Genomic DNA, 18604 nt, shown 5'->3' on the forward strand with positions numbered 1-18604 from the left:
TAAAGAACTTGCTATTTATTTCAGCAGAGTTCAGATTTGCTAGCTGCATCCATTTTTCACTTACTAAACCAGCAAGTTACCATTTACCATACCAAGCAAATAAAGCAGCATACAGAAAGCATGTCTACAAAAAACAAGCTGCTGAGCCCAGTAACTCAGGTCACGCTGCAACACACAAGTTTGCAAGTGCAGTGAACAGCTCAGTTCTCTCTCTCTCTCTCTCACTTTTACTGGGAGAAGTCCTTAGTCTCCCAAATGAAAACAAATGGGGGTGGGGGGCGTAGAGGGGAGGCTGAAACTCGTATTTAGCTTGTACAGACCCATGATGTGTGCACTTGACGTCATAAAAATGCTGTAAGTCTGCCAGGTCAGCAGCCACAAACCCCAAATGCTGCCAGTTGCAGGCTGAGCAGACACTAAAAGGCTGTGAATTTTATTTTATCATCCTTCCCCTTCCTGGTAAAGCAGCAGAAGCTAGCAGTTCCTGGAGAAAAACACTGGAAAATATTAACTATGCACATCCAGGATTTGGTTTTGATCAGCATTAGAATAACCCCAATGAAAAATCTTGCAAAATTTGTATTTATTAATACAGCTAACAATACAGCTCTGCAGTCCACTTTCAAAGTGTTGATAAGCTCAGCTAAATTATGCACATTCAGCCTGCCAGATCTACCTACTATTCTGCTCATTTATGAGCCATACATCTTCTCCAGCTAAATTTCTGATTGAGAAAAACTTCACTCACTTTCTGTTACTTGTTTTGCAACATCATACTCAATAATGACTGCTGCAGGTTCTTAACCATGCTTTCTATTATACTTTTTGCATTTTGTGAAATTTTAAGTGCAAACGTAATACAAGTCCCTGAACATGCAGTTTTATTGCAGAGCCAACTATGGACAACACTGAAAAGCCGAATGTTTCCAGTCCTTTTGGTAAACCCATTAGAATAGGTAGGTTCCACAAAATCAAGTTTTTGCTGTTCCAGTTTCTGCATCTTGTTCTAACACCTTCATATATAGGACCAAATGCTCATTTCATTGACTTAAAGAAGAAATCTTTGCATGGGATGAGGAGCTGCAGTTACAAGACCAAACTGAAGCAAACCTAGGAAGCTTCTGACAGAGAAACAGATTTTTGTTTTCCTTTTTTTTCCCTTTTTTTCCCCTTTTTTTTTTTTTTATCACAACAGCACCGCTGGCCTACAAATTATGTTATTTGCAATTGTGCATCTGTGTGCCATCAATCTCCAAGGAAGGGAAAGACTGCTGGGCTGAGCTCTCAATTTATGTTTCTCAGTTGACTCTTATAATCACACACAGTGTTCTCAACCTTAGTGCAGTTATTCTGGTAACAAAATTTGCACACCAGGTGGGTTTATCCAAGTTCCCATGGTCCTAATAGTTTCATATATTTCCTAATAATAATCTTGAAAATTATATAGGTAATTGTGTTTCTAAAAAGCCACCTTCAGCAAAACTGGGAGAGTTCTTTCCTCTCAACAGGAAAAATATTTTAATAAAGTAGTTAGTGTGTGCCTATAAAAGTGGCAAGAAAAAATGCAATTTAAAAATTTCACTCTTTTTTGATGCTTTTAAATGTGGCATTAAACAAAGCTAAGGGAATTCACAATTCTGGTGATAAAAGATGTGAAAATAGCATGGTCACAGAGCAGGACCCACCGACAAGGATGCCTTGGCCCTGCAGCACTGCAGTCTGGGTAAGGCATTAATATTCACACTCCAGGCTGTGATTAGAAAGAATGGAGCTCTGTGCAAGGGTGGGCCTAACCCAGCAGAGGTGCAGCAAACTGCTTCACTGCCTTGCTGAAATTCAGTCCATCTAATTGATACTGCAGAAGGCAGTAGCATAATGAAACAGAGCAGAGATCACTTCAGTAGTTTTATCAATCCATGCTCTCCTGCTCCTGACCAATATATAACCCCACACAGGACTTCACTCTTTCCAACTTCAAGCAGTCCTAGGAATGATTTAAGTTTCTATAATATGGTAACCATTAAGATATTTCTATTAGATCACCATTCAGAAATGTATCAAGACTGACTTCATTTGTATAACACTAAAAATGCATTGGTTTTGCTTCAGGTAGCCCAGTTCTTTTCAAAATGACATTTAAACAGCACGTTTTCCTCAGACCCAGAATAAAATACTTGTAAATACCTCATTTATTTGTGAGCAAATACAGGTAACGTCTGTTAAAAAGCAAAATCCATTAGACTCTGGGTAGTTTTGGTACTGTAAGTAGTCTCCAAAAGGCAACAGATGTGGGGACGGGGGAGGGGGAAGTTGATTTTGTCTTTTTAATATTCAAACTGGGTCTGTTCTCACTGGCTAATTAAATCAGTAGAGTGCAAACAATAAAAGGAAAAATAAGTGTTGCCTTTCTTCCCTAGAACAACCTCCCTGATTCGTCTCTACTTATTACAAGAACTTAATTTATCACCAGACTTTACAATATTCCCTCCCCAAATCATGAAATAAGACACATATTCCACAGCACCAGTCCCCATCAAAAATAATACGCTTGTCCTGTAGAATTTCAGATAAGATGGTTTTTCCACTATAAAGAAAATGCGGAATTAGAATGGGCTTCATTGATTGACATGAATCTACTGAAGAATTACACTTAAAAAGCAAAAGATTTAATAACAATATCAGATGTACAAATCAACCAGCAGAATGCTGGATTAACTATATTTCTGGTTCCTTGGCAAAGCCAATAGATTTGCATGGGTGTGCTGAATTACTTGAGAAGCAACAAAATGTGCTAGTAACATTAAACAGCCATCTTCCAAGAACTTAGACTATAATGGTACCTTCTAGTCAGACAGTTCTTTTTAGTGCATAAATACATGCAATATCAATTAAAATGTTTTATTTATGACATCAAAATGACAATGGTATATATAGATTTGGATTTGAAAGTATTTTAAATACTACTACCAACTTTCAGCCTTTAGTTAGTTACAATACACAGCACAATAATAAAAACATGCTGCAGATACAGACCAGAACTCCATCATTCTAGCACTGTACAAGAAGAGAGAAGGTGGTTCCAGCCCCAAGAACCTTATAGTAAAGGTGCACATTGTGATGACAAGGCGGTATGAGCATCAGTAACCACCTATTTTTACAAGCACAAAGCTCAGCAAAGGATCAACATATCTGTGCATGAAATAAGGAGATTGTACACCCTGAGTCCTGGGCTGCTATCTTTCCCCACACCATCAAGTTAAATGAAAGTTTGGGCATGTTAGTCTATGTATTATGCTTAAGTGGCAGTGCTGTGGACACACCTGAAGACAAGGGACAAAAGAGGGATGCAGACCCTTTGCATCAAAAGGTGTCTTCAGCAATAAGGTGGTGTTTGGCAACAGAAGGCAACTATTTCAGCCCAGTTTTTGCCTAGTTTTTGAGACCATCAGAGCCAAGGAAATTATTATGGGACATAATGCATGAGCTTACAGGCCACTCCCCTCAGATGCTCAGGATCATGGTGGGAGAAAACATAGACATGCTCATTAGAAGGTGAAACAAGTGACAATCAAGACACTAGTCCAGTCCTGAGCATTTATAGATGCAGGGTTCTTTCTAAGCTCCATGCACTCTTGGCCAAATTTTAAGTTTAATGGTAATTTCTCAGCAAAATACAACTTCACTGTAGTTAATGAACTACCCACAGCTGAAACGTCGATCTATTTACCCCAGATTGGTGGCTGTATGGAGTTACATGCTCATTGCCAAATGCTAACTATAACTTAGTTGAAGCTGCTGTTTAGCTACCATTTAAAACATACTCAGTGTCAAAAAGTACTCTTCACCCTTCAAGCATTCTTTTGGTTCACCAAATTAGTGGTCCCCAACAAATAAAATATTTACTCTGTACTGCATCCAAAACCAGTGTTTCTTTATGTAATCTGACTGATGAGCAAACACCAAAGCCATGGAGATAATAGCAGCAGGTCCGACTTAGCAAAATGATGCCTCAGCTTTTGCCACTTAGCAGCAAAATGCATGCTATAAAGACACAACCAGAAATGAGCCCACTAACACCTAATTTAACTGTATCTTGAAAACACAGTATAGCAACCCAGCAAAGAGATTTCTATTGGTATTTGTATGAAAGGACATTTGTCAATACCCATTAACCTCTGGTTTTTACCTGCTAGTTTTCTAAAAGATGCTTGTGTTGCTTCACAAGCCACAAGGTGTCACAGTGGCTCAAGTGGAAGGATTCTTGTCAGTCTGGACACGCAGGTTGTGGCTTCAGGTTACATACCAGTGCTTACACCGCTCCCTACGAGGAAGTCTGTGCTACACTGCATATTTAGAAGTGCAGCCCTTTGGATGCAACTATCAGTCAAGGTGCAACTCGGTTGCCTAAGGATGTTTTTTATACAGGCATTAAATAATCTTACAGCACTGTCAGGGAAGGGAAGTACTTGGTGCGCTGACATCTTGGCCAATCTTTTCACTTTGCGTTATTAACCCTGCCAGTGTTAGGAAGTACTGAAAAGAGTTGAGCTAATCATTCATATCAAATAAACAATTTTATGAATACCACTTTGTTCTACCAAGATTTTCTAGGAATTAGTAACAATTTATTTGAATGCACTAATGATTCAAATTTATGACATCTTTCTGCTCGTCCTTCATAACAAGCAATGTGCTCTAAGCATGTAATATTCTGTTAAGACTATATATTGTAGTTGGTCATATATTGTGTGTTACTGTTTTGCATCTTTGACTGGGTGAGCACAGATGGAGCTAGAGCTTAAAATGCCAGGAAGCTTAGAAAATTTTTACCATTTTTCTAATGTAACTGCACACTAAGCAGCATTCTGTTCCATGAAAAAATTATGCACATACATCATATTTACTGACTTGTAATTTTCCCATTGCAACCAGCCATTGTTATTAATTTGCTTTACATTCATACACCAGTCAGTCCTCACTGCAAAGCAATCAGAGATTCATCTCTGGTGTATTTAATTTCTAAGTATCATGGTTCTAACTGGGAGGTAAGCTCAAAACAGGAAACACTGCCTCTCAGCTTAGCCCGTATAAAATAAGCAAATTCTTTCAGTAATGGTTAATAAATTGAAATTTGCATTCTGCAATTATTTGTAAGAATAAAACTCCACTGATCAAACATTCACAGAAAAGCATAAAGAGCACGAACATAGCCATAGCAAATTCACTGCTAAACTCAAGTGAATTGTCACGGAAATTTTTCATGTAGTATTTGTTGCACTCAGGTAATGAACATTTACCCAGTGTGTTGGCTTTTCATGTCCCATTATTCATGCCAACACATTCATTAAAATGGGCCTATGCTATTTAACATAATCAGCAGTGTGCATAGGTGTGGCCTTCAAAGAGTTATTACCACAGTTTACAGGCATGCTGTTCATAAACACAAGCAGAACCCCAGTCACTGCAAAATGCCAAGCTTCCCAAAAAACATATGGTAATTTTTGCTGTGTAAAATGGATAGATGCACTATATAATGCATAATTGCATCACATTATATCTGAACTTCTAATTGCTTGAAATGATACTTTAAATCACATCATCAACATTATTACCTAATTACCCTAAGGGTTAACTGATATTCCAGTGATTAAGTCTAGGTAGAAGCAATAGAGGTATTGCATTGCCTCCATCCACTGCAGCAAAAGGTGTGATTGCAACTGCACATCTCAAGTCCATCAGAGATTCTGTGAAATTCTGTGAAACTGAGGTTCTGTGAAGATTCTGTGAATGTCTTCAATGTCTTGGTATGGAGAAAAAAGGTGGAAAAATGAGTGCCAAAAGGAAGGAGGCCCCTCTTGCAACATACTGAACAACAATAATTATTTTCATTTGCTCTAAAGGAACTATTATATATCAGTTCTTTTCCTTTCACATCATTGTGATGCAAGATAGAGTAACAAGGTAACATTTTTGGTACTTAAACTGGCTACAAGAACTATGGAAGATGGTGAATGGCATTAATCTCAAAAGGCAAGGTACTACTAGAATGTGGGGTTGTCAAACACAGTTGTTGGCCTTCTCCACTATCAAATGACCCATGCATGAGACTTTTGTAAACTACAGGAATAAAACATAGCATTCTAGGTGTGAGGTGTTTCATCTTCCCTCTTTCCACTTATTAGGGGCTGTCCTGGTTGCAAACCTAGAGGCAAAGCTGGTGTCACCCCTGCTTTGCCCTCCTCACCCTGGAGCATGTCTAGTCCACAGAAGATGGTTAGAAATGCTGGTGCTGCTGACTGCCTTCCTAAGGGATGATGTATGCTGAAGGTGCTTCAGCATAAGAAGAAATAAAATGAAAGAGTTTCACTCTATTTACTTTCCTGTTTCCTGAGCATTATTCTCTCTTCGCATAACTATTGTATTTACAGATTTAGAATATTTCTTTTTTGTATAATGTAGTTATTAATATCTCAGAAATCTATTTGTAACCTGCTCTAGGACAGATGGCAGCTATTTGTCTGATAAAATCTTCTTCTAATGGCTGAGGCAAAACTACACAACTGGAACAAAAATCACAATAAGGTACTTAAAATACTTCAAATGCACAATGTGCTCAAAGTCATAATTTTCTCAATTTACTACTTTAGAAAATAACCTAATAAAAATGTAGTTAGGAAAAAAACAAATGTTTGAAAGTCCAAAAGGAAAGTCAAAGTAGTCCACTGCACATGTAATCTAAGACTGCATATATTAATACTCAACATAGTCAATTGTTTTTTCCAGGTATTTAGTTTTTCAAGAATAAGCAAAGTGGATCTATTATTCAATCTATTCTTGAGTCTGCTTTAATCAGGGGGTTCCAAATATGATGACTTTTTTACACACATAATGTTTCTTTGTACTTTGAATGAGACAGATAAGGGCATTCAGCCAGGCAATTCTTTTTGGATGTTATAATCTGCAGCTATCAGTTGGGTAAAATGCATGGGATCTAGACAGATATTGAATCTACTTTATGTGAGTAATCTGATGTCAAAACTATACTGAGATTAGATTTCTCCCTCCCCTTTTTAATACCTATACAAATGATGCTCCTGCTCAGCTAACTAAGCTTGGCAAGCTTAGAACCAGGGAAGATGGATAGCAACAGGTACTGCAGATCACATATCACAGATTTACAGCAACCTTCCAGTTCATTAGGTGCTCCAAAGGATGAAAACTATTTGGTTTGCAGCTGACCCAGCAGTAGATTTAAGCACATTTAGAAACCTACACAAAGCTGTGGGCTTTACTGCATCAGTCCTGAGTTTGCCATTCTGCTCTGGATAAGCACCTGAATGTGAATATTGACAAGAGAAAGACCTCAGGGAGAAGTTCTAGTGTGATACTTCTATTTTGGCTCTAGTTCAACCCAAAACCACTACAATCCAAACCATTCTGTGAGTCTGTGATTCAAGTCTGTATGCTGAGGATGGGCACAGCCAGAAGGTTCAACATGGGCATGCCTCCTTGACAATACTGCAGAAGCATCAAGGTGATGCCAAGATGACCTAAGTCTGGAGAGAGGACAGCCTGTTGCTGTAAAATTTATGGCCTTTGCAAAGACTCTTCAGGACCAGCAACTCTCGAATCCTGAAGAGGTGATAGGTTTAGAAACACACCGAGTTCTACGTCACGTCTGGTTCTGAAAAGGTCTCATTTTTCCACAGCAGTTGGTTTTTCACTAACCTTTTAAGGCATGCAACTACTGGAGCTGTTTCCAGAGGTATCAGCTGTTCCCAAACTGAAGTTCAAGTTCTGCAGATGCTCTAGCTGACTCCCTGTTACCTCAGAAGTACCAAGTGGACTACTCAGCCTAGATCAATAATTTACAGGTTTTAGTTTAGTAGGGCATGGCTGTCAACCACAATGTGATAGAAACAGTATTCTGACCATAAACTGCCTTCTCTCTGAAATTCTGACGCTAACCAAAGGGAAAAGAAAGGTGCAGGCTTAGGGGAGAAGATTTTAGCCAGGGGTTTGGTGATGTTTCTTTCACTACTAATTTTGTGTAATAAATAGGACCATTGAGAACTGGCCAACAGGTCCTGCCCTACCAGAGTCTTTTTTGGAGACTAATCACCAGCCTCTTTGGGGCAATCTTGTTCATGACACAGTCACAGCTGAAGGCATCAAGTAGCCCAGCAACAACTTCTAGAAAAGAGTACCTGGCAAAAGTGGGGATCTATCCTGATCTGTTTACACAGCACACTGCAGGGAAGAAGGCTCTTCTTGTGGAGGAAACAACTGAACAAAGAACCAGCATGGTTGAAATGCGTGTTTATAGTAGATATGCAACTTCTGGCAAAGAGATGCAAAAAAAATACCATTTGAAGAAAGAAGTCCAGCTAAAAAATACTGCCGAGAGTTTAGCAATCTTACCCCTTTTTAAACAAAGAAAATGCATATACAAAACTCAAATTATTTTCTTTTTTATCTGATCTTGCAATCTTACTGCAGGCGAAACTCCAGCTTAAATAATAGCACAGGACTGGCTCCTTGTTATGATCTCTATTTTGTTCTTTCTCACTAACCAACAGCTTCTATTTTTGAGACTGGATCTGCATAGTAAATCTTGTTTACATCAGGGAAAGACAAAGTTTAGGGGTTTTTCTAAGTGGATTTATGGCTTAACGAGTAAAGAAAAAAAAAAGAAGAGTTGAAAAGGTTTCTTTATAGAAAATGATCTAGTAAGCATCAGAATGATTGCAGACAAGACCCATTCTTACACTTTTGCAGTGACTCTTTCTCCACCCTCACCAGCCCCTACCCCCAAATGCAGCATGCGTGCAGTTTCCCTTCTATTATATGACTTTTTTGGGGGGAGGGTGGGCAGGAGCAGCAAGATATCCCCATCGTAAGCTAAGAATCAACATGTAAAGGAAGTGGAGTCTTTTTTTTCTCCCCTGGCCTCATAAGAATTGTTAGTTTGCAACAATTTTAATTGAAAGCAGCTGCAACTGAAATTTTTTTAACGGACAGAAAACATGTATGAAATAAAAGAAAATCAGTAAAAAGAGGCCTGAATCCATTCTGAAGTCAGCGTCTGCCTAAAGGCATTCAAGGGTTTTCTTTTAACACTGACCTTTTAGTTCCAGCAAAGCATAGTTCATGAGTACTCTCAAAATACTTTACTCATGTTCCTAGAATTGCTAAGTATTAGTATATTTGTGGGTGAACGAATATTTCCTCAAAATTACTTTAAAACAGAAGTTTATATGTTTTCCCCTCAACAAAACAAACTCATTGGACAAACTCAGACTTATGTACACAATATGAGAGATCTGTTTGCCATACTAAGTTGCTAGGCGAACAAATGTGATGTCACAACATGGATTTTTATGACTAATCTATTAAAAATGCATCAGGAAGAAGAAGATTATTTCATCAGATAGCAATGTGAGAAAGAAAAATAAGAGACTTTCATTAAACTGCAGAAAATTTGTTTTGCTTTGATTTGCATGCAATATTTAGTTGCGTATGAATGCCTGTGTAAGCTTCCAGTTCATTTAGCAGCTTTTAAATAATCATAACACCCTCCTTTACTTTCCTTTTAATTTTCTTTACATATTTTTCCATCATGAAATCTTTGTTAAATTCACTATACAGTTTAATAGGAGTTTAATATAATTTGATTAAGCTGATTGTCTTTAAAATAAATATGCTACTAATCAAGGTCTCTAGTCACCCTTAAAAACACTGCTCTCTTAGCCAGAGGGAAAGTTGTGTGTTGCATCCAATGGTGATGTAAAGCATAATCTCTTGTAGTGACAGAGAGAGATACAGGTGAATTTAATGTATTGTGATACACAAAAGTTCTAACAATACAGGCGACTAAATAAACAAGGGAAAGGCTTGATACATTTCTTTGATTAGTGACAATAAAGCAACGCCTCAAACTTTAAACTGTCAGCAACTTTAAGCGATCTATTCACAGCACTCTGTAACATTACTGAATAATTATATACAAGATATAATCACCTTTTTTCTTTTAAGTGTAAGCAATTTCAAATGATTAAAAATTAGAACGGAAAAGGATTTACAACATCAAAGAGGAAAAGAGGTGCTTTTTTAAACATCAAGTTTTGTGAAAAACAGAGACATTTACTTATGTTGCGTATTGCTACCTAGAACTTCAGAAAGTGCTGATTATGCTACAACAGGATTCCTTTCTTGAAATGTTAAGCTAACACAGATATTAAAAAAATAAGATAAACCAAGTATGAGTGAATGGGAATGAAATCCTGAAAACCACACACAGAGCAAGGAAACAGCTGCATTCTGTTTAACCAGAAGTTAATCAACTATGAGAGAAGTAAGCAAGATTTATCTTTATATTTGTCAGAGATTATTAAACATTTAAATATTCATTTTACTTCTTTAAATAGTGATTGTTGATACATTACAAAATGGCACTGGATGCTCCCAAAGTATTATTAAGAAAGCATGTATTAGTTTAGAAAATAGTATTACCACATTAGATTTCTTTGAACAAATTTTAAGGAAGGTTCAGTTTTCCTGTAGACTGTTTAGTAACTCAGACTCCCTAATTTACTTTAGATCACATAAGAATTAGCTAGGTGGTGGACTTTTGCCAGTACTTACATCATAAAACCACCCCCTGCCTGGGTGTGATTGGAATTCTTCGCCTAAGACTGACCCTGAATTTAAAAAGGCAGTTGTAGGTTCTGTCTGAGGAGCCCATAAAGTTATAAGAAGTTTGGAGAGCAGAAGTTTGCACTTCTAGCACAGGCTAAAGCTGCTAATTCTTTACTTTCATGACTTCCATGTCTTCCTAAAGAAAACAGGAACAACAAAGATAGCTATGCTGCATCTAAATGACCTTTCTTTATCACTCTGTACTTTGTCTGCTTAATACACCGAGCACATCCTTCCCACTGACTGTTATTCCCTTCCACCCAATGCTGACAGAAACTGGAGTGGAAGCAGTGGATTTCTCAGGAAGGGTCCCCAAGCCCTGAGCCCTTTTGAGAACACTTCTACCTCCCCCAACCACTGACCCTGCTGCTGGGAGAGCAGGAGTAGGAATGGCCTGGGGTGGATTCCCCAATGGTGCTTCCACCAGCTCATTGCCTTTTTTTTGTTTCGTTTTGTTTTGTTTTTTGTTTTTAATAATTTCTCACCAACCTGCAAGCTTTGAAGAACTATAGTGGGAAGGGAGAGGAGAAAACAGATAGACATGACATGCAGATGCTCCTCCCATAGGCTCTCCATCCGTCCTCTGTACAACTTTATTAAATTATGTATGTTTTGCTCTGCCTTGGAACTTCCACCTCTGCAAGGGACAGTAGAGAATCTCGCTCTACGGGGTTATTAAGAACATTTTTATGTTTTATGAAACCAGAAAAATCCCAAGGGCTTTCCATGGATATATTTGGGATAAAGGCTGTAGTTTCCCATTTTTTTAATGCATCCTCATTTGCCACTGTCCCTCTGCACAAGTTGGGTCCATGTGGAATCTGCCAGATTGCTACCCCCAGTCTTTTGGAGAGTTTCTTTGTAATTCCTTTCGCCTTAAGCAGCTTTGCCTGTGCTCACCTACCCCCTGGGGCTCTCAGAGCACAAGCAGCCTCCTTCAGAGACCAGTGCCTACATTATTCCAAAGACTGCCTGAAGAGAAACGTTCATGCAGCAAGCCTCTATCACCCACAGCACAAGCACATTCCTTCCATGACATACCAGGCTCTGGATTCAAAAAATTTAGAGCTAGTTATACATGCTCCAGAAGCCTCCACCTACCAATCCCAAACATGCTTGGAAGTACATAAAATTACTGTGAAACTTCCGCTTTCTGACCTGCCCAAGAAGCCAGAATTATTCTTTACAGATTGTCGACACCTAGTCAGTCTAGTGTCCCAGGAAATTAGTTTAATTTTTTTTTTGTTTATTATGGAGATGTTTTTATTGGAAGATGAATGAAATGCACTGAAGTTAGCTAAAAAACACATTTTAATGAACAAAAATGCTTACAGCACAGAGCTCATAAACTGAAAAACACAGAGAACCAGAATGCAAACACTGAACAATCAAAAAGCAAAAAAAAAAATTTATTCTGACCAAATAAAAGAAATGCTGGAGCATAAGGCCTTCATTAACTAAATACTGACTGTCAAAGTGAAATTCTGCTGAAACCTAGCAAGGCACTCCTAGCAAGAAAGAGGGGTTATTTTGCCCACAACAATCCATCAGAATTTGTGCAGCAAAAATTGGAATTAAAGGTGCTGAAGTTTAATTCAGCACACCTCAGCAACAAAGGAGGGGAAAGTTGTTTCACAAGTCCCTCAAAAACTTTTCTAGTGTAACATCCATAAAGGAGCTACAATCAGGAACTGGTCAAGTATTCAAAGTACCACTAAAATAATATGTAAAAAGGCTAAGCTAACACTGACAGCTTTTAGAGCAGGTTGTACATAAAACCCTGAAGAAATTACTCAGGGATACATATTTGCTCGTCTCACTTGAAAAAGTCTATAAATTATTACATGAATATGTACAGGAATGTAAGGAACAGAGTTGCAAGACAGTAACAAACAAGCAGGAGCAAACAAACCCTCATTCTAAATGGCAGCAACCCTCTGCAGCCAACAACTTGGGGCAAAACTGACAACCACTTGCCATGATTTTGGGAGCAAAGAGCTGCCTGGAGTTTTTAGCCAGCACAAAGTGTATCACCAATTGCTCCCCAGCAACATTTCAAGCCTGGCAGTGGTAACAGTGATAGAAAAGCAGTTACCCCGTGGCTGTACCCAATCAGAAAGCAGGTCACATCTCGTTAGCTGTATCATATACATTAAACGTCACAGATTCTCCATGGCTTAGCTGACAATTCAGGCATGTGTGTCTTATTTTATGATAACCTCATGTTATCTTAAAGAATCACAATACAACAAACAGACCGACCTGAGATCCTTCACCACGCTGTGTGTCACAAACCTGGCAGATATTTGGCACTACATAAAGCCATTTACTATAAAAGATTCATACTTTTAAAAAGTCTTTTCAGGGCACCACTAATAGACTACTATGAAAAATTACAGCACCAAGAATGTTTGCTGCACAAACACAGACACATGGACAGAAATGCAGCCTGATTCACTTTCACTTCATTCGACTTGAAAAGTGTGCTTTACTTAACCATGTAAATAACAAGATGCAGCTCCCGGTATTTTTTTTTTTTTTTTTTAATGACAAAAGCATTTCCCCCTCCCATTCAGTATGTTCTTTGCAGTGGCTGATCTGAATTTTGAAGCCGGGGTATATAAACCACTAACACATTTTACAAAGCATAACCAACAGTGAATGTAGTTTGCATTACTGTGTACTTTTGACAGCTATATGATAAAGTAGTGAACTGACCATCTCTCTTGCTAAAAGCAACAGCATTCTAAATGTAAACACAAATTTCTCTTGTCGGTTGTCCCAAACGTGTTCTTTAAGAGTAGCCTAGGAATAAGTTTTTAAAACTCCGCTCCTCTTTTCAGTTATCATCCATTTTTCATTTTAATGAGTTCACAGAACAAAACCAAAATGTTCGTCTCTCCCCCTAAGCCTGCAACATTCCAGAATTAATTTTGTGCAAAAGCCGAAGCAAGACTTTGCAATATTATAGCTGAAAATGCCAGCAGGACAGATCCTGAACAAACAACACACTAAGGCAAAGAATTTTCCTGAGACCAGCGTTATAATCAATCCTGAAGTGCTATACTGTAATTTCATGATTTCAGCCTAAGCTGGTATCTCCTCAAAGAGTTGCTCTGCGTGGAAACATAATGAGGGATTACCCAATTAAACTACTAAATTAATTAGGGTTCATGCCTGCATATACTGTACTGTCTAGTGGGACGCTTCAGCTGGAATTCGGGCTGAAACCAACCACGGTCCATGCACAGGAAAACAAGGCTGGGGGACTTACCTCCGTCCGCGACTGCAGCCTCTTGTTCATTTCATATATTCGGTACTCTGGTTGCACCATGTATGGTGTGTGTCTCCTATAAAATGGGCCAAAAGGAGAAGAATAGAAAGGGTCATGTGGTGTGCTGGACATCTTGCCTGCTTGCAGAGATTCAAGCTACACAGAGTATCATCAACATCCATACAGAGCACATGGGCTGTGTGTTCTTCACAGTACAAAGTAGCGGCGCGCACACACACACACACATCCAGGCTGCACGCACTGGCTGGGGACTGCTGTGGGAGCCCGCTCCGGCGGAGACGGGCGGGGGGGTGGGGGGAGCGGGAGCGCACAGGCTCCAGACACGGAGAGGGAGGCTGGATAGCTTCAGGCACCGCCGCTCGGTTTTAAAGCAGCAGTTTCTGGAGGGGTCATTTCCTGTCCGCGCTGCCGACTAGTTCAGAAATGCCATCCCCCCCCTCCCCGCCTGGCAGAGGTGCGGGTTGGGGTTCGCTGTCCCCCCGCAGGCCCCCGCCGGAGCCGCGGCGGGCTCGTTAGCATATAGGTGGTTTAAAAGCTGCCTGAGCCAATCACCCCGCGGGTAATGTCAGAAATGTGATTACTACAAAATACATAAACACAGGCCACGGCCAGCCCGCCGCGGGCAGCCGCCGCTTCCCCCGCGCCCGACGGCTCCCGCAGCGCCCGCTGCCCGCCCGGGGCGGCCGCTCCGCGCTGCCCGGGGCCGGGGGGCCGCACCCGGGGCACGGCACGGAGAGCGGCCGGCACAAAGAAATAGCCCCGCACGCCGCACTTCACACAATGGAGAGCGCTCGGATGCCAGCCGCAGAAACCTCCCGGAAAATGGGAAAGCACAAAAGGGGCGGGTGGCAGAGCGGGACCCCCGGACGAGCAGCGGCAGTGCCCTCCGGCGGGGGTCAGCCCGACACAAATGGGTCATCCTCGACGCCGCTGTCCGGCGTGAAGGCGTCGGCAGCTAGGTGGGAGACTGCTCCCAGTTTTTGGGATCATTGCTGGGCATAAATCCAGTAGCGGTTAGAGAGCGTTGCCAGTGAATATCTAACATTCGGGAGGGGGGTCCCGAGGGAGGAGGGGAGGGCAAGGGGAGGAGATCACCCCTCGGAGGTGAGGGATGAACTTTATCTGTTGAATCATACTTGCAGGAAAGTGCTGGGAGCGGACATCACGTGAACTAAAAGTCCTAAAAATATAGAATAAACAAAATGGGCTCATGTGCTCAATGGGAAATTGCCAGGTCTAGGAGGGGAGCCTTCAAATTACCTGTACGAAAAAGTCCTCGAAGCACAGACTGTGTCCTCATACACAGCTGTAAAGTATCAGGCATTATTTACAGTACTGAATAAATGTAAAAACAACAATAAACAGCGCTGAATTAATCTCTCATGTAAATTCATTCAAGCAAATGGAACCACTCTAGGAACAGATTTAGTTAACTAATATGATTAAGAGAATAACAATGAGCTCCAGCCACAACGGTTCTCAGTCGGAGTGCTCTGCATGAGCGCTGCGGGATCGCCCATTTCACAGATGGGGAAATCAAGGCACACACCATTACTTTTTCTAAATTTTTGTAATAATCCCAAAAAATATTTGAGCATGGTATGGCTTTATCCACTGTCAAAAATTTAATTCAAATCTGACTAAATGTAGGAATATTTTAAGAGATATTTGAAAAATTCTAGTTTTCACTGGCATTTGGCTAATTCTGGAAAGTCTGACCTCTCTTTTCAGGATAAAATATGAAATTTCATACTTAATATTCTACTGGCCACTGATCGGAATCATAATTTATCTTTCCCCTACCAGTAGTTGTTTAGCAAAACTATTTCTGAATGTTCTTATGGAATAACAGTTTCCATAAGAAGTGACGTATTGAGCTGTTTTTATAGACTTCCCACAGCTTCTGTCACTAAACACAGAGACAACAGATAATACATGAGGAATGTCACTTCTCTCTTTAAGAGCACCCCAGCTATGTAGCAATACTACACTGCCACTCCAGTACCGTTACTGGAGGTGCTGAGTTTAATAAATAGCATGTTCAACGTTTGGCTCAGCAGTGCTGCAGTGACTGTGGCAGTGTTCTGCCAGGGCTTGCTGACCCCATGAAAACCCTGTAACATGGCTACACACCTACAAGAAAACTTCTCTGCATCTACCTTGTTCTCTAAAAGATCCCAACAAGGCTACCTTAAAACCTAAACCCAAAATGACCAGAAAAAATAGAGTTACAGCATTAATAAACACAGTGTTTATGACCAAAGTACAACACACTTTTAAAAATGTCAAAAAAAACCCAACCAGAAATCTGCCAAGATATGGATTTTACCTTCTTTGCAAAGCAAATCCAAAATATAATACATTTGTCTTAGAAATGACACACTGCTCTCTGTAATTAAAATGGTGGGATTTTGCATAGCTTGTAAGCTATTTCTGTTTTAAGGGCTTTTTGATTAAGCTAAAATTCACTGTTCCACTGAAGTTAAACATGGCAATTATATTAGTATTTTTATTTTGGCTGAGGTGGTGGGAAAGGAAGGAGCAGTCGAATTTGCTTTCATGAGTAGAAACCCCTGATACTCCCCTCAACCCCCTTACAAGAGCTTCTGTGTATGGGTCTAGCACAAAGCAAAAATATGCAGTGATATTTTAATAATTCCCATTGATTAACTGGCAAATTATCCCACACCTACAGCCCACCAGCAAGAACCAAGTCCCAGGGTAGGAGCCTGCTAATTACAGGCTCCGGCAGCTCTTCCAGTTGCCTGTTATCATCTAGACTAGTGTGATGTGCAGAACAGTAAAACAGAAGGCAGAATCAAAGGAACATAAAGTTACAGGGATCCTGACAGTGTCATCTCGATTCCCACTTGGATCTGCCGCCTTTTAAGTTTTGTGTGTACTCTGGGGGCATGAGTTAGGGGGCATGCAGCCAGCCCCACTGCCTGGAGTGCTCCAAGCCCCCTGCACCATTGGCATCAAGCTGCTACCCAAAGTGGCCCAGGGGTCAAAGGCAAATATCTGGCCCAAGATTTAGGGCAGTCAATAATTTCCTTAATCTGGAAAACCAGTTTAATGTGAGCAGAGGAAAAAAAGGGGTGGAGGAAAACAAGAGGAAGAGACTAGTCTTCCCAGATCTGAAAATGAGTCTATTCCTGTGCCTGTGCATAGGCATGGCTACCAACAGATGAGGAAACCATGTGCAGAGTTGTCTTTACGTGGGCCTATGCACATGCAAATCCTGCTGCACCTCAAAGTGGTGAGGCTTACACCAGCACCCAGAGGCCAGAAAGGAAGTACTGGGACACATGCTTTGTTCCCCAGTCCCCAGAGCTGCACAGTGCATTGGCTTACCCTAACCCTGCCTGGATGCTGAACATGAGCATGACACAAGGCACCCGAGCAGAGAGGGACCAGGACACAGGCTTGTGATTCCCAGCTGTCTGGAAGTGTGCCATCAGACCCCACCAGCCAACACAGAGCCACGTTTGTGTCCCTCTGGTGAGGCACTAACCACCACATGGCTCCTGGGCACCCCAAAGGAGGGCTGGGATGATCTGGCTGCTGCCTGTGTGCTGGATTGCCCTCTCCTGGGCAGAAACAGAAGGACCCACGCAAGTCAAGGACTCCTGACAGCTCAGGAGGACAATTTCTCTTTGTTTTGGGGGAAAGCATGGGTCTGGTGGAGCAGAAGGGGGCATGTCTATCTCTGCACCCACCTCTGTGATACCTGTAGCACCTCTGAGTAGTCACGTTGCACTGTGGTAGAAGGACCAAAAACCAAGAGCAGAAACTTCCAGGACAAAAGCAGGGGGCAAGAAAGAATGAAGCAGAGCAATTTGTTCGTCTGTCCATGCTGGAGCACCTGGCACAGAGGGTCCTGGCCAGCCTGCACCAGGAGGGCTCCTGTGCTGCCACTGCCCCAGCACGCCAGGCACAGCCCGGGAACACAGCCCAGGAACACAGCCCAGGAACACAGCCCAGGAGCACAGGCACAGCCCAGGAACACAGCCCTGCCACAGGCACAGCCCAGGAACACAGCCCAGGAACACAGCCCTGCACAGGCACAGCCCAGGAGCACAGCCCAGGAGCACAGCCCAGGAACACAGCCCTGCACAGGCACAGCCCAGGAACACAGCCCAGGAACACAGCCCTGCACAGGCACAGCCCAGGAACACAGCCCAGGAGCACAGCCCAGGAACACAGCCCAGGAACACAGCCCTGCACAGGCACAGCCCAGGAGCAGAGCACAGCCCTGCACAGGCACAGCCCAGGCACAGGCACAGCCCTGCACAGGCACAGCCCAGGAGCAGAGCACAGCCCTGCACAGGCACAGCCCAGGCACAGGCACAGCCCTGCACAGGCACAGCCCAGGAGCACAGCCCAGGAGCACAGCCCAGGAGCACAGCCCAGGAGCACAGCCCTGCACAGGCACAGCCCAGGAGCAGAGCACAGCCCTGCACAGGCACAGCCCTCGCCCTGCCAGGCTGACAATGGCAGCAGCTCTGAAGGCTGCACTATTTTTAATAACTGCTTAGTAATAATAATCATAATAATGTAGAAAAGCGATACAGCTGAAAATAGGTGTAATTGCTGTATTTATCCCTAGTA

General features: G+C 41.6%; 1 protein-coding gene across 6 annotated transcripts in view; it reads right to left on the bottom strand.

Moving 5' to 3' along the window:
* Positions 1-14313, bottom strand: part of LDB2 (LIM domain binding 2) — a 211348-nt gene extending 197035 nt beyond the window's left edge. For all 6 annotated transcript variants that reach the window (XM_084204321.1, XM_084204322.1, XM_084204320.1 and 3 more), the window contains exon 1: positions 13973-14313. In XM_084204321.1, coding sequence (XP_084060447.1) covers positions 13973-14104 — 132 coding nt within the window. In that variant the 5' untranslated portion in view covers positions 14105-14313. The remainder of the gene's footprint in view (positions 1-13972) is intronic.
* Between the last annotated feature and the right edge of the window lie 4291 nt (positions 14314-18604).

Source organism: Fringilla coelebs (assembly GCF_963513975.1).
Source record: "Fringilla coelebs genome assembly, chromosome: 4".
NCBI classification, from domain to species: domain Eukaryota; kingdom Metazoa; phylum Chordata; class Aves; order Passeriformes; family Fringillidae; genus Fringilla; species Fringilla coelebs.